This window comes from Lampris incognitus, chromosome 17, assembly GCF_029633865.1.
Source record: "Lampris incognitus isolate fLamInc1 chromosome 17, fLamInc1.hap2, whole genome shotgun sequence".
Classification (NCBI taxonomy): domain Eukaryota; kingdom Metazoa; phylum Chordata; class Actinopteri; order Lampriformes; family Lampridae; genus Lampris; species Lampris incognitus.
In genome coordinates, this window is record NC_079227.1 from 13,633,895 (window position 1) to 13,660,222 (window position 26,328).

The 26,328-nt window shown below is 43.9% G+C and overlaps 1 protein-coding gene across 2 annotated transcripts in view; it reads left to right on the forward strand.

The window, feature by feature from the left end:
- Nucleotides 1–25,023, forward strand: part of LOC130127018 (carbonic anhydrase 4-like) — a 34,892-nt gene extending 9,869 nt beyond the window's left edge. Inside the window, exons 5-18 of one of the 2 annotated variants that reach the window (XR_008811789.1) lie at nt 1,059–1,219; nt 1,332–1,421; nt 4,331–4,403; nt 4,737–4,900; nt 8,207–8,312; nt 8,397–8,426; nt 8,696–8,872; nt 9,720–9,874; nt 9,972–10,061; nt 12,395–12,442; nt 13,874–13,958; nt 14,456–14,619; nt 23,976–24,202; nt 24,359–25,023. Coding sequence is in view for 1 of the 2 variants with exons in the window: in XM_056296565.1 (XP_056152540.1) it covers nt 1,059–1,219; nt 1,332–1,421; nt 4,331–4,403; nt 4,737–4,900; nt 8,207–8,312; nt 8,397–8,426; nt 8,696–8,872; nt 9,720–9,874; nt 9,972–10,061; nt 12,395–12,442; nt 13,874–13,958; nt 14,456–14,619; nt 23,976–24,131 (1,499 nt within the window). In the remaining variant the exon portion in view is untranslated. Of the gene's footprint in view, nt 1–1,058; nt 1,220–1,331; nt 1,422–4,330; nt 4,404–4,736; nt 4,901–8,206; nt 8,313–8,396; nt 8,427–8,695; nt 8,873–9,719; nt 9,875–9,971; nt 10,062–12,394; nt 12,443–13,873; nt 13,959–14,455; nt 14,620–23,975 lie in introns of both variants that reach the window. The other variant, XM_056296565.1, reaches the window with a different exon arrangement.
- Nucleotides 25,024–26,328: the final 1,305 nt, after the last annotated feature.

Here is a 26,328-nt window from a genome sequence, read left to right on the forward strand (position 1 = left end):
ATGTGAAAATATTTCATGGCCAAACTGTGAAAGTTCACATTAAAACTGTCAACCAATTCACAGTTTTACTACGAAATGTCACAGTACAGTTTTCCCCGACCCGTTAACCAATGGGCTATTGAGTCTACACATCCGTGATCGGTACAATACCATTTTTCAAACAATTTAAAATCGCCAGTGTCCAACGAATGTGAATACTGCAGTGCCTCGGTGGTTGTCATGGTGTGTCTGAAACTGCGGCTGTATCCAGACATGTTGGAACTAATACTTGAAAAACAAAGCAGAAAACACATCCGATTAGCTATTGCTAATCTAACAAACGTAACAAGGCCTGTAAAACCTGAACTATAAAAAAAGAACTGAACATTGCGCAGGAAATGACGCGAACAACACACGTGATAAATAGTGACGTGACACGCAAATTACGCGCGGTCATTTTGATGGCTCGTGGTCGTTTTAGATAGATCTTATCATAACTTTTTTGTGCAGTTGATCTAAAACTCATTCTAATGCAAATATATGTATGTAACTGTAGGAGCATTCAGGGATCGGTAGGTCTGTATCTCTCCTTTTCCCCCCCACAAAGTTATTAAACTTTGAAAATCCAAAACGGTCAAACTTACTTCCTTGGTCGTTCTGGTAGTTACAATAAAGCAATTGTGCTACACAACAACAAAACATGGCACAAAATGTTAGAACTTTTGCACTTGCATTACGTTTGAATTCGTGCCTTGATAATGCCAATATGTTGGGCCTAATTCTTAAAATACATGAAAAAATGGAGAACTGCAATGGTGCTTTGTCTCATGCTTACCAAGGCATCCTCTGTATCGTATTGAATCGAAATCGTGAGCCCTGAATCGTGAGACATATCAAATCGCGAGATTTATTAAGCGTCCCACCCCTAAAAAACACCATTTTGAGAACATTCACAGACATTTTTAAAAACATTGTCATAGATGACATAGAGTTTGTTTGATGTCTATGTACACACAAGGCTGTCAAAATATACGCTCAACGATTTCTCCTTTTTACCCGAAACCTACTCGGGGCGCCAGTGAAGTGCATACTGAAGGAGAATGAGGTTGAGTTGAGCGGCGGGGGACTGAACGGGACCTACTCCCCCCTCCAGTTCCACTTCCACTGGGGGAAGTTCCACCACCAGTCGAACCACCCCGGTTCGGAGCACACGCTTGACGGCCACAGATTTCCCATGGAGGTAATGAGCAGGTGCATCAAATGGCTGCACCAAATACAACGTCATGCCTAAAGTCTATTTTGGCATGACCATTTTGACTTTTTCTATTTTATGTATTTATTTTATCATTTAGATGCACGTAGTCAGCCTGAAGAAGGGTCTCACTGTGGAACAGGCCAAGGCAGATCCAGAGGGAATCGCCGTCTTGGGTTTTTTTATAAATGTGTGTTTTTAAAAAAATAATTAAAAAAACCCTACTAATTTCCCTGCAGAGAGTAATGATGGGTAAAGTATCACACACATTGCATACCCTTATAAACTATGACCTGTCCCCTAAAAGAGTGCAAGTGTGCAGTAACTAAAGTGTAAAGCATTTAAATCTCCATGGTGTTCTCAGAGAAGGTGTGGATAACTCAACACGAGTTTTACTTTCTGATTTGCACCTTGAGTTAACCTACGCTTCAAGTTGTAATCCCCCCCCCCCCCGGAAACATGAACAGTCCTCTGGCGTAGTGATGGGGGGGTCAGGGTTTTTTTTTTAATACCCGCACCCACTTGACCCATTATGACGCTCGGTCCGCACCACCCGACCCGCTAAAATATGCGTTAAGTAACCAGCCGATGCCAACCCGACCCGCACACCTCCAAATGTAGCCTAAGCTACAGCAAAGGGAGCAGTGTTGCACTATTTCGTTTTTGGGCTGTAAGCCCAGCATAATACACGGCCTGCAAGGCATCACATGTTGTATCCAAGCCTGGTAGTGTCTGCTGATAGTGTCTGCTGGTAGTGTCTGCTGGTAGTGTCTGATGGCAGTGTCTGCTGATAGTGTCTGCTGGTAGTGTCTGATGGCAGTGTCTGCTGATAGTGTCTGATGGCAGTGTCTGCTGGTAGTGTCTGATGGCAGTGTCTGCTGATAGTGTCTGATGGCAGTGTCTGCTGATAGTGTCTGCTGATAGTGTCTGCTGATAGTGTCTGCTGATAGTGTCTGATGGTAGTGTCTGCTGATAGTGTCTGCTGGTAGTGTCTGCTGGTAGTGTCTGCTGATAGTGTCTGCTGATAGTGTCTGCTGATAGTGTCTGCTGATAGTGTCTGATGGCAGTGTCTGCTGATAGTGTCTGCTGATAGTGTCTGCTGATAGTGTCTGCTGATAGTGTCTGCTGGTAGTGTCTGCTGGTAGTGTCTGCTGGTAGTGTCTGCTGATAGTGTCTGCTGGTAGTGTCTGCTGATAGTGTCTGCTGGTAGTGTCTGCTGGTAGTGTCTGCTGATAGTGTCTGCTGATAGTGTCTGCTGGTAGTGTCTGCTGGTAGTGTCTGCTGGTAGTGTCTGCTGATAGTGTCTGCTGATAGTGTCTGCTGGTAGTGTCTGCTGATAGTGTCTGCTGGTAGTGTCTGCTGATAGTGTCTGCTGATAGTGTCTGCTGATAGTGTCTGCTGGTAGTGTCTGCTGGTAGTGTCTGCTGATAGTGTCTGCTGGTAGTGTCTGCTGATAGTGTCTGCTGGTAGTGTCTGCTGATAGTGTCTGCTGGTAGTGTCTGCTGGTAGTGTCTGCTGGTAGTGTCTGCTGATAGTGTCTGCTGATAGTGTCTGCTGATAGTGTCTGCTGGTAGTGTCTGCTGGTAGTGTCTGCTGGTAGTGTCTGCTGGTAGTGTCTGCTGATAGTGTCTGCTGATAGTGTCTGCTGGTAGTGTCTGCTGGTAGTGTCTGCTGGTAGTGTCTGCTGGTAGTGTCTGCTGATAGTGTCTGCTGGTAGTGTCTGCTGATAGTGTCTGCTGGTAGTGTCTGCTGGTAGTGTCTGCTGATAGTGTCTGCTGATAGTGTCTGATGGTAGTGTCTGCTGGTAGTGTCTGCTGGTAGTGTCTGCTGATAGTGTCTGATGGTAGTGTCTGATGGCAGTGTCTGCTGATAGTGTCTGCTGATAGTGTCTGCTGATAGTGTCTGCTGATAGTGTCTGCTGGTAGTGTCTGATGGCAGTGTCTGCTGATAGTGTCTGCTGGTAGTGTCTGCTGATAGTGTCTGCTGATAGTGTCTGCTGATAGTGTCTGATGGTAGTGTCTGCTGGTAGTGTCTGCTGATAGTGTCTGCTGATAGTGTCTGCTGATAGTGTCTGCTGGTAGTGTCTGCTGGTAGTGTCTGCTGATAGTGTCTGCTGATAGTGTCTGATGGTAGTGTCTGCTGGTAGTGTCTGCTGGTAGTGTCTGCTGGTAGTGTCTGCTGATAGTGTCTGCTGATAGTGTCTGCTGGTAGTGCCTGCTGGTAGTGTCTGCTGGTAGTGTCTGCTGGTAGTGTCTGCTGGTAGTGTCTGCTGATAGTGTCTGGCTCTAAGCTGCTAAACACACAGACACGTTGTTCCACACGCTATTTTCTATAGTTGAATAGCAGCCAAAAAAGTAACCTATATCATTAAAGACATGTACTCTGCCTCCCTCCCTCCCCCCTCCTTTCTCTCTCTCTCTCACACACACACACACACACACACACACACACACACACACACACACACACACACACACACACACACACGTGTGTTCTTTCAGACCAAAAAATATTTTTAGCGAGTTTTGGTGTCAACAAAAGCTACGGATACCACTTGGGGAAAAACCCGTAGGTGAAGCCTCAACACTCTACAACACATGCACTGACCAGGACCATGATCGCAAATGGATGATAAAAGTTATCCAAACGAATTGAATCGAGTGCAACTGGACTTGGTATATATGTATGTTGCACTCGGTTCAATTCCTTTGGATAACCATGACCTGGATGAATGAGAACATTCACAGAGATGATAAAGCTGCTTGCGTGCGTGAGCATGTGTGTGTGTCAGAGAGAGAGGGGGGGGGGGTTGGACTAGCAATGCAAAGCCTAGCCTATAGCACACAGTGTTTCTGTGAATTGTTTACACTCCCTGACCCGCCCGCCGACCCCGTGATATTTTCTAATAAACCAAGCCCCCTCGAACCCGCCTGACCTGCGGGTTGACCCCGCGGGTCACTACTCCGGTAACCTCAATAGGTCTGCACAAAAGTTCAGGATTTACACTGATTCTAAAATCAGAGACAAGACTTGAAGAATGCAGGGATGTGTCTTCCACGTGATCTTGGAATGTGACTAACTCAGGTTTCTTTGTTGAAGGAAACAGAAGGGGGAGCTGCATCACAAACTTGGGAGGATTTCACGTCCTATCTGAAGAACGTGACGATGAAAGGTTGGCTCATTGCCTTACTGATAATGTAGGGCATACTGAAACACACAAAGCAGGGTTTTGATGCAGATGAAATAGATTTTTGTGTTTGAGGTTGCTGATGGTGAATAAATAGTTAAGATTGTCCCAGATGAGTTGTATACCAAACCAGTTGTGTAACAGGAGGCCCCTGAAGACTGAATACGGTTCGGTCGTTGATGTTGGTTCACATCTAAAATGTTAAGCAATTTTAACAGCACCAATATCCTGAGGTGTGTGTGTGTGTGTGTGTGTGTGTGTGTGTGTGTGTGTGTGTGTGTGTGTGTGTGTGTGTGTGTGTGTGTGTTTTCTTTCCAGGTTCCACAGTCAATATCACTCACAGTATTTCCATCAGTGACTTGATTGGAGACGTGGACCTCACCAAGTACTATCGCTACATGGGTTCCCTGACCACCCCCGACTGCAACGAGGTGGTGGTCTGGACCGTTTTTCAGGAGCCCATTAAAGTCAGCAAAGACCTGGTGAGTTGGTGTCACTTGGAAGAACAGATCATTCCTTTCCAGAGAGGAAACATCTTTATTTAGCAATGACTCTGAAGTGAGCTTTTTAGTTTGTTTGTTTGTTTGTTTGTTTGTTTGTTTGCTTGCTTGTTTGTTTATGAGATGGAAACTGGATTGAAGACATGGTTTGAAAGGGCAACACAGTGCAAATGGCGGGCGGACATTAGTTTAACTGACATCTATCTGGAAATTGTTTTGATGCATATTCAATAATCCAGGTAAGAAAATCCCAGAAAGTTGAATCAGTTCATGTGGACACAACGTTTATTGAGAGAAACGTTTCATCACTCATCTAAGTGACCTCTTCAGTCTCAACTGACTGCAGGTGTCCCCACCCTTATAAACAATGCAGTGGCATAATTACCAAAGCCAACGGTCGTTTTCATATGCAAATATGGGTGTGACCATTAACTAGATTCACGATGGCCATGTGTACTATTCACAGAAGATTGGAGGATAGTTGCAATCACAGCATTGTAAAGTGGTGACAGATGTACTCTAACCCCCCCCCCCCCCGGTTCAGGGATGGTCTTCCCTCGTTTGACTCCCCGTTCAAACCAGCATTCCTCCCTATCAAGAATGTGCACATCCTCATTCTTGAAAGAGTGGCCACTGGCCTGTAGATGGGTGTAGACTGCGGAGACCTGGCCTCATGTGTTAGCTCTCCTGTCTTGTGCCATTCCCTTGGCAAGTGTCTGTTTGGTTTCCCCAATGTACAAGTCAAGGCAATCCTGCTAGCACTTAACAGCATACACAATGTGGATCCGATCAGGGATCTGATCCTTGGGGTGGACCAATTTATATGTGATTGTCAAAGCCAGGAAGACGCCCAAATAGTACGCCAGCCAATCAAAGAGAGGAGAAGGACAACAGCTGCCTAAGTGTAAACCAGTGGTGATTCCGTATGTGGCGGGAGTGTCAGAACGGTTGAGACACGTATTTTCCAAACATTGCGTCTCGGTTGCTTTCAAACCCCCAAAACATGCTGTGCCGGAAATTGGTCGATGCCGTGACTGCAAACATTCCCAAATCCTCTGTGAATAGTACACATGGCCATTGTAATTCTAGTTAATGGCCACGCCTGTTTGCATGTGAAACTGATTGTTGGTTTTGGTCATTATGCAACGGTATTGTTTATAAGGGTGGGGATACCTGGGGTCAGTTTTGACTGAAGAGGTCACTTAGATGAGTGATGAAATGTTTCTCTCTCAATAAACGTTGTGTCCAGATGAACTGATTCAACTTTCTGTGATATCTGGGAATTATCAGTAGGATACGGAGCAATAAGATGACTCATCATCAGTAAAATGTGTTGTTGGTCTTCAGTCATTTTAGATGTTGCTGCAGTTGCAACTTATACAACACAGTAAGATTGAAGGTGCTCACTTACACACCCCAGTCCTGCGAATAAATCTCACTTCCTTTACTATTATGGATTTGGGAGTGAATTGCAATTTTTTTCTACATTAAAATTATCTGTCAGGTTTGGGTTATTGTAGTCACAAAACATTCTGGAAACTGAAAGAATGGCCAATGTGACAATTCCTACAGACTGTTGTGCTCATAACGTGGTATACAGGTGCATCATTTTACTTTCAATAAATGGGCCCACGTGCCCTCTAACCAGCCACTGAATATTTATGAAAACAACAAAGAACAACTTGATAGATGCACTAGTCTCTTCCTGTTTCACCTGTTCTTGAAGATCATTGTGTTATTCTTTGTCAGTATAATTGAGAGCCACTAAACTGGAATCAAATGCCATGTATATGTAAACATGCACGGCCAAGTAAAGATGAGTCTGATATATGTAGATTATTGGGTTTCCATTGTTTGTTTTGTAAGATCGGTTCAGGTGTATACATTTTCTGCTTTTGTGGCTTTGACTGTTTAAGCCTGGATTATCTAATGTCAGTCTACATAATGACTAAAAGACATGAGCATGTAATCTTTCATTACATTATGTAATGTAATCTTTCCATCGATGTCTGTTATCAGTTTATCATACCCGTGACATGTCACAAGGTATATACAGAGTTCTGCTTGTGAATTTGTTAGTTGTGTGACACACACAATTGTTCTAAAGTTCATCTGTAGGTTAACCCACATGTCTCCGTGTCAGGCAAGAAGAAAATCTTGAAATATTTGACACACGATATAATCAATAGAAAAGCCAGTTTGCCTGGATGTTGCACTTCATCATAGCCAATGTGCACTTTGTCTCAACTTGATTCTAGGGAAGTTAATGAGGCCTTTCTGTTCTTGCTGCAGTCTGAACTGGCAGATAAAGGTGACTGTTGACAGTGGAACGATTTTTCTGGAAACGTGTATTTTGAAAGGTTTTGTGAATATTGTCTTGAATGTGTTTTTGCGTCTCATATTTGACATCATGGGGCGTCCGTATGGCATGGTGGTCTATTCCATTGCCTACCAACACAAGGATCGCCAGTTTGAATCGAATACCCGTGTTGCCCCCAGCTGGATCGGGAGTCCCCGCAGCCACAGATGGCAGGTGGGAAGTCAGATGTGGGTATGTGTCCTGGTCACTGCAGTAGTGCCTCCTCTGGTCAGTCGGGGTGCCTATTCAGGGGGGAGGGGGAACTGGGGGGAATAGTGTGATCCTCCCATGCGCCACGCCCCCTGGGAGAAACTCCTCACTGTCAGGTGAAAAGAACAAGCTGGCGACTCCACATGTATCTGAGGAGGCATGTGGTAGTCTGCAGCCCTCCCCGGATCAGCAGAGCAGGTGGGGCAGTGACCGGGATGGCTCAGAAGAGTGGGGTAATTGGCCAAGTACAACTGGGGAAAAAAAGGGAAAAAATCCCCCCCCCCAAAAAAAGAAAAGAAAAATATATACGGATACAGGAAAAAAGTTCCAGATTTTTCCTTTTTTTCTGTATCCGTGTGGATATTCCGCTCCTCATTAGTCGAGCACTCAACACCATTGCCGATTTCATGTATATATATATATATATATATATATATATATATATATATATGGCATCACAGTAACCCATGTTTTAACTGCTCTGCATTATATATATATATATATATATATATATATATATATATTTGACATCACAGTAACCCCTGTTTTAACTGCTCTGCATCATTTTCTAAATGAAGGTCTGTGATTAAGGTAGCCTTAAATGTATGCTTGAAAATCCCCCACCCCCAACTTATGGGCTCATATCTTTAACAACTTAATTCCTCATAACGCCCTGTTTCCATCACTTTTTATTTGGAAATGTTGATTTTTTTTTTCAGATTGAGCGCTTTCCTAAGATGTCTAAACTTACCAATGTGTTTCGGCCCACACAAGCTCTCAATGGACGACATGTTTATTCCTCCCCTGCGATTCCAGTAGTGCCTGGTGGGTTGGTATGACAAAATCAAGACTAACAATCCTGTCACTCTGAAGTGAGATGTTAAATACGACTGTTCCTTCTCTCCGTAGGCCACACGTGGTGCTATGATGATCACTGCAGTAAGTAATGTCACATTTTAATTTTGGGAGGCCTTTTGGAAAAGAAAAAAAATTCTAAATATTGATAGCTTTGCTATTAACTGATTTTTCAAACCAGATTTGACTCGAGTTAGTGTTTGCCAGGTGATTTTGCACATATGCTGAGTTTCACCTGCTCGTCCAAAAAACAAGCGACATAACCTGTCAATCATCAGATGCAGTGATAGCGTTTGGATTTCATTGGATCACTGGTGTTGATCGAACACTCTGTTTTTTCCTCTCATATACAGATCACAGTCCAAACCATTGGCACCTCCTGCCACATTCCCACTGTGGGGGAAACCGCCAGTCACCCATAAACATAGAGAAGAAGAATGTCAAGGAGGACCATAATCTGGGCAAATTCCACTTCAAAAATTTTGACAACAAACATACAATGAAGTATATCATCAACACAGGCCATACAGGTTTGCGTATAAGGTGGTTTACACTGTATACAAGGGGCCCAGAGACTTTTAAATGGTTCAGTCAAATGCTTTTCATACATGTGATTTAGACTATGATGAAAGTCAGTGTGGATGGAGGAGGCCACAAATGAGGAGATTGTGAGGACTGGCACTCCTTACGTTGCTAAAATACGACTCATTGAACCTTATTCAACTGTGAACATTTGACTCAAAATTACAATCAAATTCCCCACTAGGCAAGCGTCCAGGTAGCATAGCGATCTATTCCGTTGCCTACCAACATGGGGCTCTTCAGTTCGAATCCCTGTGTTACCTCCGGCTTGGTCGGGCATCCCTACAGACACAATTGGCCGTGTTTGCGGGTAGGAAGCCAGATGTAGGTATGTGTCCTGTTCGCTGCACACCTCTGATCGGTCGGGGCACCTGTTCGGGGGGGCTGAGGGGAATAGCATGATCCTCCCATGCGCTACGTCTCCCTGGCGACTGCGGGTGGGAAGCCAGATGTGGGTATGTGTCCTAGTTGCTGCACTAGTGCCTCCTCTGGTTGGTCGGGGCGACTAATCTGGGGGGGGGGACTGGGGGGAATAACGTGATCCTCCCACACGCTACGGCCCCCTGGTGAAACGCCACACTGTCAGGTGAAAAGAAGAGGCTGGCGGCTCCACATGTATCGAAGGAGTCATGTGGTAGTCTGCAGCCCTCCCCGGATCAGCAGAGGGGGTGGAGCAGTGACTGGGATGGCTCGGAAGAGTGGGGTAATTGGCCAGATACAATTGGGCAGAAAAAGGGGGAAAATTAAAAAAAAAAAATTTAGATGCTAATATACCTATCTCCATTACATTCTCAGCGAAGTGTGTTCTGAAGGACGGTATGGTCGAGGTGTCCGGTGGTGGTTTGGGTCACATCTACTCCACCCTGCAGTTCCACTTCCACTGGGGCAATGCAACGGACAGGACGGAGGGCTCAGAACACACTGTGGACTCAAAGAGATACCCGATGGAGGTAATGAACATAAGCCAAAGTCTTTTTTTTCTGAGGTTACATCGTCATATTTAGTCTGAAGTGTTTGTTTTTTGTTTTTGTTTTTTCCACCCCTAAGATGCATATTGTGAACCTTCGGAAAGATTTAACTCTGGATGAGGCTGTGGCGACGCCAAATGGCCTGGCAGTGCTGGGGTTCTTCATTGAGGTAAAGTTCAGTGCCTGAGACATGTCTGAGACCGATTGCACATCCACATTGCGAAAATTACAACCTTATCAACATATTTCATATTGTTTTAAAGGGTAATTCAAGTATTATATTTTTTTAACCTGGACCCGATTTTCCCATCATTTGGGGTCTAAGTGACTAATTGGGAACTTTTTTTTTTTTAATTGGCCCAGTATTAAACGAAAATGCTTCAGCCGGCAAAACAGGCTGCAATGTAATCAATGGGGGTTATTGCGCCCAATGACTGCTGAGAAATGCTGCGGCACCCCCATGACCCTGAGTAAGGATACCCGGTTTGGAGAATGAATGAATGAATGAATGAGTGGTCCAGTATTGAGCGAGAATGATTCAGCTGGCAAAACAGGCTGCAATGTAATCCACGGGGGGAATTGCGCCCGTCAGGGTGCATCCACTAAAAGTGCTTGTTTTTGCCACTTGACAGGCTGAGGTTGTTACTATAAGTGTCTGACAACATTATGGAAAGGACCGAATTCAAATTCCTCATCCACATTGTTGAAATCGGCTAAATAGTCAGCCATGACTTTGTAAATGAATTATTGCTAGGAGTTCCTCTGTGTCTCAAGCTATGGTCAGATGAATGGTCAAATCTGATGAGATTCGGCATGACTTCTTCTTTTGTAAACATCTGAAACCATGTCCCCATGCACAAATAGTACACCCAAAGAAGTAAAATGTAAAGAAAAAGGTCTATCTCTGTAGAGATCCTTTCCATAATGTTATCAGACACTTATAATAAAAATGTAAGCTTGTCAGTGACAAAAACAAGTGCTTTTAGTGGATGTAATTTGACGGGTGAATTTGCCCTCACGGTTTACATTGCCGCCCTTTTCGCGGTTACCAGCTGAAGCGTTCTTGCTCAATACTGGACCACTTCCAAATACTTTTGTCCCTATTAGTTACTTAGACCCGAAATGATGGGAAAATGAGGCCCAGGTTAAAAATATCAGAATTGCCCTTTATGTCTCATGATGCTCATTTCAAGATAATGCTAGTAAAATGTTCTTACCCCCGCTGGCAGATGCTTGTTTCAAGAAGGTGTACCTATAATCATAAAACTTGTTATCAGCAATTTTCACTCAATGGGGAAGGACAACTTCAAACAAGAAACTTTATTCAATATTATATTTTAGCATAAACGTCTTGTAACAAAAGGTATTATCATGAAACAAGAACACTTTCTTGAAACAAACAATACGTCTGCCGGTGGCAGAAGAACATCTTACTGGCGGTATTTTGAAATGAGCATTGAGACATAAAACAAGAAACTCCTTTGTGGTGCAAAGGAATAGACCACCACACCACAAAGGTTCGAATCCCTGTGTTACCTTCAGCTTGGTTGGGCATCCCTGCAGACACAAATGACCGTGTCTACAGGTGCGAAGCCGGATGTGGGTATGTGTCCTGGTCACTGCACTAGCACCTCCTCTGGTCGGTCGGGGTGCCTGTTCGGAGGGGAGGGGGAACTGGGGGAAATAGTGTGATCCTCCCACGCGCTACGTCCCCGTGGCAAAACTCCTCACTGTCAGGTGAAAAGAGGTGGTTGGCAACTCCACGTGTATTGGAGGAGGCATGTGGTAGTCTGCAGCCCTCCCCGGATCGACAGAGGTGGTGGAGCAGTGTACAGGATGGCTCGGAAGAGTGGGGTAATTGGCCAAGTACAATTGGGGAGAAAAAGGGAGGGATGAATCCAAAAAAAAAAAGTCATTTTTTGAAACATTTACCTCTTCGATGTCCATCTGTCTTTGCGGAAACATCCCATAAACAAATGCATTACCACTGTTAGAGCTCAGGTTCTTCACAAGAACCGGTCCAAACCAAATGCATTTCCCTCCTTCTAGCTCTTTTTTGTTTTAACGACAAACATCGTATACAGATTGCAATCTTACTCCAGTTGGCTCTGATCCAGTTAAGAAATACAGGAAACTTAAGTGACTGTGTACTGTAAGGAGCCTTTTGCAAATTTCTAGATCTGCCAGACATCTCTGCACAGTGATGCCATTAACATGACGGACATGACGAGGCATCCTCTGCTGGCATTACATGTCTCAGACTGTTTATGATTGGTAGACATTCGAGTTTTTATTTGAAGGCACTGATTTGGAAATCTTCATCCTTTATTAAATCTGTAAAGACTTCTGGGTAGAAGAAGGTCGAAGTTTTCAGATTACCCACCTGACAAAAAAGGAAAAATTGGGTAGATGGGTTTCATTTCTAAACTTGTGGTAAGGTGGGGGGGGGCACTGACAGACTTGTTTACGGCACGTCATCAGTATTTGTTTCCATTTGTCTAGGCTGCAGATGAACACAAGGAACGTAGCGGGGGCTCAGGACATCATGAGGTAAACTAAGAAACTTAATTTCGCATCTAAATGGGTACATCATTCTCCCTTATACTCTGAAAAGACAAAATTCTAAATTCCCAAGTAAACGTGGATCTTTAACAATCTAATGTCCGTCGAACCACATAATGACCTTGTGGCAAGGTTGCTGCCACTACCCAGGATCCCCGGCACAGAGACACAGATCATTGATGAGGGCAAAACAGCCCATTTACGACAGCAATGTTTAAAAACAACAGAGTTAAAACCCATGTAAAAAAAACAAATATTTGGTCAAGTCTGGTGTCCTCATTTGGGGTGTGGAACCAAATTATCTGTCCTGAGTTAATTAGACCAACTCAGGACAGCTGGTCCACACCCAACTCTGCCACACATACACACCCCCATACACCCTCCCCTTCCACCCTCAGGGTGGGTCCAGGGTTCCAGTATGTCTAGTGGCTAGCTGTCCAGACTCTTACGCAGGGTTTTCATACTTCACTTGGCTAGCCACTAGCATGTCCCCAGCAGAAAATCTCCCCCGTGGTCCACTGATGGAGTCATCTTCCCTGACCCTCCACTCTCCCGTGCCAGCAGGGCCCAGTCCCCTCCATGAGGCAACTCCCTGCCTTTCATTCTTATAGACTAGGAGAGGCAGTCACATCATCTGTCGTAGGGCAGATGGACTCCAGACTGCAGGGTTTGCTGCTGGGCAAACACTCCTGGTGGGGATGGAGAGAGCTGGCCGGGTACGGCTGCGTTGAGCATGGGCTATTTTCCCTCATCAACTGGTCAGCACCACCCTCACTGGTCACCGGCCAGTGATGTAGTGAGATCTTCTCCCCCCGATGCTACAGGCCGAGCTGACGATTTTCTTCTCAGCATGCCTTCCAGTCACCAGGTCCGTGTCTATTCCCATGCCTGAGCACCCATACGGTCTACCACTGTGGTAAGGTTGTTGCCACTAACTGGGTTCCCCGCCACAGAGCCCAAGACACACAGCATTGATGAGGGCACAACAGCCCATTTATTAAAAACACCAGAGTTAAAACCCATGTAAAAAGACTACAAACAAACATTCATTCAAGTCTTTGCAATGGCTCTGGCGTCCTAATTTGGGGGCGTAGAACCAATTAATCTGTCCTGAGTTAATTAGACTGACTCAGGACAGCTCGTCCACATTCATTCCTCTGATTTCGACTTTACCCTGATGAAGATAATTAGATAAAGGTGTATTATGTAATGTTTCTTATGTCAATGTCTTGTTTTCTGCATGCATACTTAGTCCATATTTAAATATAGTTGATGTGTGTTATTGAGTTAGACTGATACATCGGATCCTGCTGCTCTCCGGTCAAACATTTTAGCTGGTGGAGGTCCTCAGCATTTTCATGTCTTCCCTCACTCATGAAAAATTACAGAAAAACATTCCTTTATCATTAATCTCTTCAGGAGACCGACTCTGGTTCTACTTCCACGTCCGGCTCTGACCCCTGGGCTGAACTGACCTCCCATCTGCCTGCTATCCAGAACATAAGTGAGAACACTTTCCAGAACAACCTGGTTTGTTTGTTTGTTTGTTTGTTTGTTTGTTTGTTTTAAAAGAAGGAAAACATCTTGATGAATTAGTTTGTAAATGTGTTCCAGATATAAATGCGCATAATTTTTAATCCAGTAATAGATCTCAAATGAGATCCCCCATTAACAAAGAAACCAGATCGTCTTTGTTCAGGTATGCACACCCTTCAATGCATAATAAATACTCTTTGGAAATGGGAGGTATTCTGATTGGATGAGTCTACCACTTTGAAAAATTGAGTTTAGGGATGAAGTGTGTACTTGTTAAGTCCACTGCATAGACTCATGCACTGGAGTACAGGTTTATAAATCTGTAAATTAAACATTTGTAAACCTTGGTTAGCATCATAAGAACTCTCAAAAACTATCGGAGCGTCGTTGTTGCAAAATAAAGGTGCTCTGCAATCTTCCACGGCATTTCCTTTGGATCGGTGAAGTCTGTCTTTGTTAATTCAGACAGCAGAGTGGATGTTGCCAAAGAAATCTCTATCGATGACCTGCTGGGGCACGTTGACCTCACAGCCTACTACCGCTACAACGGCTCTCTGACCACGCCCTCCTGCAACCAAGCCGTGGTGTGGACAGTCTTCAAATCACCAATCAAAGTCAACAAGAACCTGGTAGGTGTGATTTTTTTTTTTTTAAATGAAATCATGATGCTGACTGGAGGTGATAAAAACTACATCGTCTTTTGAACATTCCAAAATAATCCTAACACTAACGAACACCGGTGTAATCTGAGGAGCGAAGTCCCTGTTTAGTGATATGAACACTGTCTGAATGGTTGATGTTCCTTATCCACTTTCTGTTATGAGTGATTGGTTTGATCCATTGCTTAATGACTTGAGTTTTAGTCTGTTTATGCTTAACGGGTGTTACGTGTGCAAGCTGACTGACTGTCTTGAGTAGCACTGACTGACACAAGGCAAACGACTTGTGTTCCCCCTTTCCAGATTTCTGATTGAAACACAGACAAACCGGCTGAGTGTGTTTTGTTGTTTGATGTTCCGTCCCCCGGGCTGCCCTTTGTAAACTATGCAGCAGTCACAGCAAACTGATACCTACTGAAAGTGTTTCATAATGACAGAGTTCAGCAGATGTGATGTGTATTGACTTCCTTTCTATTTGAAGTGGTTTCTTACTTGCTTTTATTTTTTTTGCCCATATCCACTGTTGAGAGGTCAGGATTCAAGAATCACAAATAGTCAGGTTTCAAGTTATAATATGAGCTTTGTGGGAGTCTCCAAAATAATTAATGTTAGGGGTGGATATAAATAAAAGACTAACGGGTGAGCTTTCAGGCCCTGTGATGGCCTGGCGGCCTGTCCAGGGTGTCTCCCTGCCTGCCACCCAATGACTGCTGGGATAGGCTCCAACATCTCCGCGACCCTGAGAGCAGGATAAGCAGTTTGGATAATGGATGCGATGGATGGGTGAGCTTTAACAGAGAGAGAGAGAGAGAGAGAGAGAGAGAGAGAGAGAGAGAGAGAGAGAGAGAGAGAGAGAGAGAGAGAGAGAGAGAGAGAGAGAGAGAGAGAGAGAGAGAGAGAGCTGCTCATTACGTTCTCTTACACTTTCTTACACACACACTTGCTTGCTTGCTGGTTGTCCATCGTGCCCGATGATGACCATCTTCTTCTATTTGTGGGTCCTTTGAGGACTCAGATAGCAGAAGATACCTGCGCAGAGATGGTTTTTAAAGTGGCATGGGGGGTGCGCTTCTCCCAACGCCACATGACTTGATTGTAGAGGAGATGGTTCCGATGGCAAGGGGGACCCCTAGACGACCGGCACCTCCACACAACTGCAGGGGGCTGCCGGAAATCCAGTTTTTCGGAAACCGCCTCGAAGCGTGCCGCCACAGCTTGCTTTTCTGTTGGGGTAAGCTCCCTTAGCCTTATGTCTTCCCAGACTCACCCACAAGGCAGCGGGGCAGTGGTTGATAGGTGCCAGGGCGTGTCCACCAGGGTGGGTCTGCACACCATATCTCTGGGGCCCACTGCTGCTCCGAGATCCCCTGCCAAGTTAGCCTGGGGCCGCAAGACCCCAGTTACCATGTGTGGCCACGGGGAGGCCTGGCAGGAGTCTTGGTGAAGGAGAGGCTATGTACTGGCAAGGGAAGGCTTACACGCTAGGATGCTTCCCTATTCGCCACAAAGGCTAGCCAGCGGCAGCAAGCTAAGGGCAGGAAGGACACAAGCGGGTTGGAAGAACACGTGCACCTTCCCTCCAACTACACACTGCTGCACTAGACACATCACAACACCCTGTGTGTATGTACACACACACACACTACACACACACACACACACACACACACACACACACACACACACACACACACACACACACACACACACACACACACACACACACACACACTTGTAACAATAGTATCAAGTAGATTGCGATAACCCGAAACTGCCCGGGATGTCTGCAATACTGTAACAACAACACGGGCCCAGCACCAGGATTAAGGATTAAATGACTGACTGCACATGACAAACAGCGTCACCATTGTTTTGAAACAACAGATAATAGCTGTAAAGATAATGTTGGCTGACACATGTAATGGTTTCTTCTTCCAAATGTGTTCAAACGTTTGCGGCTCGCACGCTCTTAAAAGGCATCGTACATGCGATACTCTACTGCGCCCCATGGTGGCTTGGTGGTGACGTGCAGCCATACTGTTATTCGCGAGAAAATATGGTGCGTTTAGTTCTTTTGGAAAACAATGTTTCCTTTAGCATATTTATCTAATTAACATAAATAATATTCATTACATTGAAAAATACATTATTTGTTATTAAAAATTGGCTGTTGGTAATGCATTAGCAACCCCCACAGATGTATGATTGTACTGCTTTCATACGAGCTCAGACCCCTCCTTATGGGAGCTGAGCTTCCAAGGCTCCCACACTCGAACCCAGCACATAGCACTTTTTTTTTTTGGATTTTCTTCTCGCTTTTTCTCCCCAATTGTACTTTGCCAATTACTCCACCCTTCAGAGCTGTCCCGGTCGCTGCTCCACCCCCTCTGCCAATCCGGGTAGGGCTGTAGACTACCACATGCCTCCTCTGATACAAGTGGAGTCGCCAGACGCTTCTTTGCACCTGACAGTTAGGAGTTTCACCAGGGGGACGTAGCGTGTGGGAGGATCACACTATTACCCCAGTTCCCCCTCCCCCCCAAACAGGCATCCTGACTGACCAGAGGAAGCGCTGGTGCAGCGACCAGGTCATATACCCACATCCGGCTTCCAACCCGCAGACACGGCCAATTGTGTCTGTAGGGACGTCCGACCAAGCCGGAGGCAACATGTGGATGCGATCCAGCGACTCCCATGTTGGTAGGACATAACACATTTTTATTGAAATCCCAGGATGTAAGTCAAGTGAGACATGCTCTGTAAAATTGCATGTACAGATGAGCAATCCAACCCTGGTTTCACCAGTTAAGACATTCCTGATGAGGAAGGACAAATTAATGAAATCAGCCAGCATAGGCTTGGGTTGGAAAGCAAACCTGCAATCACATGGCCCTTCATGGCTGTAGCGGCCCCTTGGTTCGGTGCAGAGAGTATCAAACATTGAGCACCATGAAAACTATAGAGGGATAAACAAAAGAAACGCAATTACTGTCTCTAGTTTCATAACTCACACATAAATCATATATGAGACCAACTGACAATACAGTGTGTTATAGCAAGATTCTGAAATGTGCTTCTATAGACTATTATGACAAAGTGTGAAACATAACAGTAACAATGTAATGTACAACATGTGGCTTCTTTAAAATAAAATATATTAAATGTATATTCACAGTAAGAAGAAATCTACTGGACTTAAGCTAGCCAACATGTGCAGTGTTACTATTTCCACGGCGGCATGGTGTCTCAGTGGTTAGCGCTGTTGCCTCACAGCAAGAAGGTTCTGGGTTCCAACCCCAGGTCGTCCCAGGTCCTTCCTGTGTGGAGTCTGCATGTTTTCCCCATGTCTGCGTGGGTGTTCTCTGGGTGCTCGGTTTCCTCCCACCATCAGCTACGTTTGAGTAAAAGAAAGGCGGTTATAAATGCAGTTGCAAGAACAATACTTTCCACTCATATCTTGGGATGTCTGATTTGAAAGAGAATTTAGTTTAATTGTAAGTATACCCAAGGCTGGATTAGTAGCCCCAGGGGCCCCTGAGCACTGATGCTCATACATCTCCCCGACCCATCACCTCCCACACACTCACCATGCCCACCCCACACTACCCACCCCAGCCATTAAAATACACCTTAATTATTTTTGAAATTCTAGTCAAGCTGGCATGTCAAATCAACCAGACCACACCCACAAACCTATTTGTGAGATGCTGAATAACCAGTCCAGCTGAACAAGTGGGGCAATTTCACTCACAAATCACAAGACAAGGAAACAACGGATTAAATCATCCCAAGGCAGTGCATGACTCACTATGTCAATATTTGTGTACATGGAAAATCACCCAAGGAGACAGCATACGAGTTATTACCAATACATAATAATGTGACTGGGTAGGACTAGGTTTACAACAATGCCATCCTAAGGTAATCACACAGCACAGCTGAATGCAGTTTTCAAAACAAGGCTCACTAAATGAGCTAGGCAATTCCACACAGAACTGCAAAAGCCAGTGTATAGTGAACTTGACAAACCGACTCCAACACAATATAGCAGCATCACACCACAGTGATGCAATACATGTTACGCAAACAGCATATCAAATAAACTTATCCACCAAATATACAGAAACACACAATCACGACAGCTACTGTTCAATGCACAGACAGCCTAATCAAATGGTTCCTACCTTTGGAAGTTCTTCTATATTGACTTTTTCTTTGCAAACTGTGATCAAGTCCTCAAAATCCAGCTGTGCATTGCTGCAACTGATGGTAGACGCTTCCAGCCTATTGTTACTGCTAGCTAGTAGCTAGCTCGTCATCCTCCATTGGAATGCCCTCTTCTTCACTTTCTTTAGCTTTTTTGAAAAAGCTACTTATTAGTGGGACGTCTTTTATTGTGGCCGCTTCTTTGACTTCTGTTTCTTTTCTTTTGTTTCTTATAGCAGCCCCGCTGGGCTTTTGGGTAACGCCGTCCATTTTCTGTTCCTTGGGAAGTTTTCCTGCTCACTTCTCATTGATACAACCTAACTAATAGTGGGTCAGGTTAAAAAATAACTCAGCGGTTTTTAACCTTGACTTGACTTAAGAAAAACTGATATTGAATCTGTGCAGTGTAAACCACCTGCTCTCTATGCCCACCCACCTTGACCATTAGCCAAAATTCACAAAGAATGGATTGTGGCTGCTGGTAGTTCCATGAATTGTGCTTCACTTGCAACCGTTGCAACTGTCTCAAGGTCTGATTCACAAACGATATTGCGTGAATGATATTACAGCACAAACATGCGCATGAAGTTGTGCAGCTGAGTGCAATTTGCACTTGTTTTGCATCTGATTGCGATTATCCGTGTGGCAAAGTATAAACGGTGGCTTTGCGCCAAGAACACAGTAGGCAGGCTCAATGTCATCGATTTTAGTCTTAGCTAAATCAACTCTTTGTATGTAACCGGCAGACCAACTGCTGACATACTTCCTGTAGCAGTAGTCGGTGGTTACCTTAGTACGGTGGCTGTTACGTGTCAAACATGTGGTGGAACAAATACAATGTTCTACAGTTACCACCAACTCTCTGAAGACGCTCTCGAACTACGTGTGGCTATTAACACTGGTGTTTGCAATGATGCTCATTTGGATAGAAAGGGGCCAATTTTGAGCCAAATGTATCCATATTACCTAATTTAAATATGAATAAATAGCACTGGAGCACCGAAATATAATTTCTTGGCAGCACTAGTTAGGGGCACAATTCACTGTTTGCGGGTGCTTTGAGAATTACACAGTTTCTTGTGGTCTGATTGTGCAGGTTTAGCGGCCGCAACAGACACGCAATCCTTTCGTGAATTCGCCAGTGAGTGTTTTGTCAGAGTGATTGCTATTTGGAGTGCTTTAACTGTGCACTCCCCCATTTCTCTCGGTGCTCAACTGACCAGTCGTCTAATTCAGTAACGTTGCTGATTGCCTGATTCAGCAGCTCTATCGTGTCAAACATGACACCAAGTACAGTGTGGCGGCGCGGCCCCGCATGGCATTGACTGTGTTTTTGGTGTCGTTGTGTGGAGTGCGAGGAGGTGTATCGAAGGTGTCCGACTGGGACAACTGGCATTGGATTGGCTGGGGGAGCTTGGTCTGCTGCCTCCGGTGGGCCCAAAGACCATGACCCTGCCTGGAGCAGCACCCAAAGAGGAAACACCGAGGGTGGTCCGACAGGACGCAGAAGCGGGGCAGGCTAGGCTAACTGATAGCCCATGCAGACCGGCAGTTGTGACAGTCATCCTGGCTGGCGTTTGTTCTCTTGGACAATTATTTATTTATTTATTTATTTATTTAAAAATTATTATTAATTAATTAATTTACTTTTATATGTTGGTTATATGTGTTTTTGGAGTTTTTCAGGGTTTTTTTTATAAATAGTTTGGATATATGTGTTCGTGTAGGTTTTAGATGTGTCTTTGTCATTGTGTTGCACTGCTGTGGGCTGGGGGAAACTACATGAAATGAAACAACAAATAAATGTTCCTGACTCCTGATCATTTTTTGGGACTATGAACTTAGTTCAAAATTCAAAATCGTGAACTATGAATGTGAACTAGTTCTTTTAAATCTGCGTGAACTGAACTTTGAGCTAGCTCTTGTGAAGTGTAAACTTGTACAACACTGCACACACACACACACACACACACACACACACACACACACACACACACACACACGCACACACACACACACATGCACACACACACACAGAGCAGACACAGCAACATCAGCATAAAATCCAATTGTACACCCAACAAAAACTACACCCACTAAACAATATTGAAATAGGCAATAGGCTACTACATTCCCAAATTGTAAATTAGCTTACTTTTGATGATTACAGCAGGAGATGACTGGGTTTGGTGTGGGTGGTGAGTTGAGAATGATGCCTGAACTTGAGCTGAATTCTCTTCCTCCTGCTCTTCACGTCGTTTTGTGAGAAACTTAGGCAAACTGCTTTGATTAGCAGTGGTTTTTACCTTAACCTTCATTGCAAACAGCTGGCTAGCGGAAAGTAGGCCTCTGTTCCTCTGTGCAATGGCTCAAGCTGTACGCTGATTGAAAGAGGAGGGGCTGCTCACAGGCTAGCATTTGCGAAATGCACTGCCACTCAAAGATCTAAATTATCTAGAAAAAAAATAATTGTTTTATTTTTATTGGTCTCATATTCAGATCATTGAAACAGTATTAATGAAACAGTATCCATGCTATTCACTGGATGATCCAGCAAAAAGGAAGCCTTCTGACTGGGTGAGCCTGAGTGCCAAATGTGTGGGCCCAGGCCCACCTTGGCCTACCCACAGCTCTGCAGCAGGATTGTTTAGGTGATTATGGAAGGAACAGGTGTCAGTCATGCTGGGCGCTCTGAGCCAGGTGTGACTGCAATTAACATGAAGCTATGCAGCGGAGCAATGTGGGCTTTCTGGATCGTTTTGGTCTGTGATGCACTGGCTGAAACGCACAAATTTTGCTTAGTTATTGAGCAGTTAATATGTCGGTGAAGCATGTGGATTTCCTTTTATTTCCCCTTTCAATCAGCTTCAATTTTTTTTACCTGCTTTGAAGAACAGTTTAAATTATTTTTAAAACTGTCAATCAGATTTATGGCACTGAATGGTTTGACACCTGAGGATAGAAGCGGAGCCCCTAGCCCCAGCTTGCAATCCCCATTACCAGTTTTTCTTCATTGTTTTTTAAATGATGTCTTAGGCTCAGTTCGCCTCAATATTTGAAACTTCCCACCTGAAGGGCTCAGACTCACGTCTTCACTCCCCTGTTAAATGTGAAAGGCCGTCTTTTCAGACGTGCTTCTATAGTTTTTTAATTCTCCCTGCATTCTTAAAGTTTCCCATGTATTGCTGCTAATTCTCTATTTTGAAAAGCATATCTTCACTTTGCAAATGGAAATATTTCATTCTTGGACAAATGACAGGAAGATTCAAAGAAAAGCATGTGATGCCCTCTGGGTTTTCTATTTAGAATGACTGACAGTACTGGTTAGAAATTGGACCAGTAGTACTTGTAATGGCCGTGTTGTATAGGCGTTGTAATAATAGGAACTATTGTTAGGAACCATTGTTTAGTTCCTCGTTTCCAAAAAGGTCATTTATGTTGTTGCACCTTGAATAATGGACCGAGCATGATGTATAACCTTACGTGCCGAAGTTATTATTAAAGTTTATAGCCCAGTGGGGTTGAAACGAGTTGTAAAGTCTCATTAGTAGAAGGAAACAACACACTTTAACAGGTGTTATAAAGCCATTGTGAATGTAACAGCAGCAGCTGGTTTACCGTGGTGGGAGAGGCTCATGTCAGTTTGGTGAATCTGCTATTCTCTGACCATACTGCAGTTCATATTAATGCCTGGCTATTTCTGGCGGAGATCCGATCACAATGTGAGCCACACTTCCTTCGCAGATGATTTGGTAGATGTGATCTTGTTTGATCATAACATGTGCTGTACAGCATCTGGGTAAGGAAGAATGGATATTACATACGAATGAATGAATGAAAGAAAGAAAAATGCATATGCAAAGTGGAGGTCTGTTTTGAAGGTGTTTGTTCACGAGTAACAGCTAGTCTCTCTGGCTTTGAGAATCAAAAGCCCTTTTTTTCCCCCAAATTTTCCCCCTTTTTCTCCCCAATTGTATTCGGCCAATTACCCCACTCTTCCAAGCCATTCCAATCTCTGTTCCACCCCCTCTGCTGATCCAGGGAGGGCTGCAGACTACCACATGCCTCCTCCGATACATGTGGAGTCATCAGCCGCTTCTTTTCACCTGACAGTGAGGAGTTTCACCAGGGGGACATAGCGCGTGGGAGGATCACGCCATTCCCCCCAGTTCCCCCCCCAAACAGGCACCCCGACCGACCAGAGGAGGCACTAGTGCAGCGACCAGGACACATACCCACATCCGGCTTCACACCTGCAGACACGGTAGATCTGTCTGTACGGACGCCCGACAAAGCCGGAGGTAACACGGGGATTCAAACCAGCGAGCCCCGTGTTGGTAGGCAACGGAATAGACCACCACGCCACCCAGACGCCCCTTCAAAATCTTTTTTTTAATAAAATTTGGAAGAAAAAAAAAAGATCCACTGCAACAAAAAGTTGACCCCAACGCTACATGATTTTCAGTACAGGGAGTATCTTGTGGAAAAGCACAGGACCAAACACTTTGCAAGTCCATGACAGTCTTCCTCTGTCAAATTTATATACAGCACCTTTTATATTTACAGCATCACAATGGGCCTCAGAAAGCAGATGAAAATAAATAAAGTATTGAATAATTAATGAAGAGAAAATGGAACATGAGTAGAAATATAAGGCAGCATAAATGGCAAAAAAAACCCAAAAAAACAGAACATACCTTTAACTTGCTTTAAGACGTTTTCATTGAAATATGTCAAATAGTTGGATAGGGCATAAAAATGTCAAGCTGCTGAAGAAAGGTAACAGGCATTCAGGTTGAGTTTTTCTATTTTATATGATGAAAGAAATTTTCCTTTGAACCCTACCCTTCCAGCAGGAAGCAGGACTCTGTTCCCTCAGCCCTTAAGGTGAAAGTCAGCTAGTAACCTCCCAGTCTAGTCATTAAATTATTCTGTGCTCTTTTATGTGGGGAATGTATGAGTTTGGCTACCTGCTCATTCCAACATGTGTGACAAGACCAAGTGAACGAGAAATATGACTGTTTCCATTGCTTTATGTGTTTAAAAGATGCAAAAATGTGATGCTACCTACTACTGCATGTAGCTTTAGCGGTGATTTTTTTTGTCTTTACCCCTACCAGATGAAGCTGTTTCCTGTTCACGCCGGCTATCACGACGTGTATCGGCCCAAACAAATTCTGCATGGCAGGAAGATTTATACTACAGCAGCATCCAGCAGCCCAGGACCCACCACATTCCTTCTCCTACTGGGTTGCTTGTATGCCTCTCCCATCTAGCTCTGTCTGCACGTGGAGGGTGACTAGCTTGCACTGATTGACACTTTACTCCAAGTAGATCTGAAAATTAGGTTTGTTTGGTGCTCTTTGTTGATTATTCTTTCGAATTCATATAGTAAACTGACAGCAAATATTATCAGCATAAGAAAGTAGAGAAGAGTGTGTGTGTGTGTGTGTGTGTGTGTGTGTGTGTGTGTGTGTGTGTGTGTGTGTGTGTGTGTGTGTAGCGGTTCAAAGACCAAATGAAGACCACACTAAAAAGATGTCAGATCAACCCCTCTTCTTTGGAGGAACTTGCTTTCTGCCGCACAACCTCGCGCTCTCACATCTCAGAGGGAGTGAAGTACATGGAAAACCAGCACACACAACACCGTGTAGCAAAGCGTGCGAAGAGGCATGCTCGCAAAGCTACCCCTACCCCCTCCAGCACCACTTTTACATGCCAGGTCTGCAACCGCAACTGTGCATCCAGGATCGGACTATTCAGCCACCAAAGGACCCACATATAGAAGAAGATGGTCATCATCGGGCACGATGGACAACCAGCAAGCAAGCAATTGCCAACTAGCCTGAAAATGAGGAGTGTTGGTATTTGGGAGCATTGTGGTTCGGGTATGAGGTCATGTCAGCCAAGAGCCATATCTGCAATGTTAAGCCTATCTGTCTTGTATTTGGAATCATGTAAAGATGAACTGCATCTTGGGTAATTTAAGCCTGTGCTGTGAATGGCCGCACGAATCAAAGCTCCATACATCAAGATGGCCTGTTTTCCGTCTGGATTACATCATCTTTTGCTTTGGCATCCATTGAAGTGCCAAGCTATGTAGAAAGACAGTTAAATGGAGAGAAACGTGAGCTTTTCTGTAAATGAAACTAACTGGAAATAAATCATAACTGCTATTTGAATGGAAGTGTTTTTCTGGTACTGTCTTATACTGGATGGATGGCTTGTAACTGTCAACCATCATCATCATCTACTTTGCTTACTTTTCCCATCTGAGAAACTTTTCTTCATCTGAATTAAGGGCCCAAGATTTGGTCTCTACTGCCGTTTGTATTCACACAGTGAAACGGGTCGACACAGTAAGTCCTCTTCAGCTGTAGTTTAGGGGAATACAAATAAGCCTGACTTGACTAAAAAAATGCTGTAGTGGAAATCATGATAACTGCATGTATGGAGAATGAAATCAATATTTGCATTGTTGCACTGACAGATGAACTGTTTACTAAAGGACCCAACGTTGCTTTACTTTCTAATTGACAGTTTAAGAACCTCACTTTATGGGCAAATGAACACCTGTTTTAAACAAAAATTTTAAACAAAATTTGCTACTTACAGTTATCAATTTATGCTACACTTTGGAAAAAAAACTTGACTTAACAGTCTAAAGTTATGAAGCATTTAAGCCTAGAAGATGTGTAGCTAAGCTGTATGATAATTCTGCTTTAAAGTCTTTTTTTTGGGGGGGGGGATATGTAGGGGAGTGCAGCTAAATTTGTCTTCTTCATGCAAGATGACCCCTACTATGAACAGGATTCCATTGAAATTTTCAGTAAACATCCTGAGGATTTTTTTTTATGACCATTGACATATGAGAAAATTATGAATGGTATAATGAAATCTGAGCTGACTTTCCCTTTAATTTTCTCAAAAACTGTACAGTAAAGTAACTCCAAATGTCACATGGTTATTAGTCAGGGTCATCCTGAACAGGATTCCATTAAAATTATCCGCAAACCTAAACACAAAAAAGAGCTTTGAGTGGCAGCTGCGGCTAGAAAAGTGCTTTATAAAATGCAACTTCATCGATTGATTGATTGATTGATTGATTGATTGATTGATTGATTGATTGATTGAAACCGCTTAAGGATTTTTTATGGCCATTGAAATATGAGGAAATTATGATTCTATTAATGTAAATTCAGCCGACTTTCCCTTCAATTTTCTCAAACTGTATGGTAATATTACTCCAACTCCAATTTATCAATGTGTTGCAATGTCCTTTGAGATAACGTTCCCTGCACAGTAACGTACAGTGAAACTACTAAATTGTATATGGTCATAGTTAGGAACATTTCGAGCGCTTCTCAGCAGACCTTTTATGGAAACCGTTTTATCAAATTAGGACTTATGTTACATGTTCAACAAAACTTATTCAATATATGATGATAATGGTTTAATTTGCTATATCAAAGG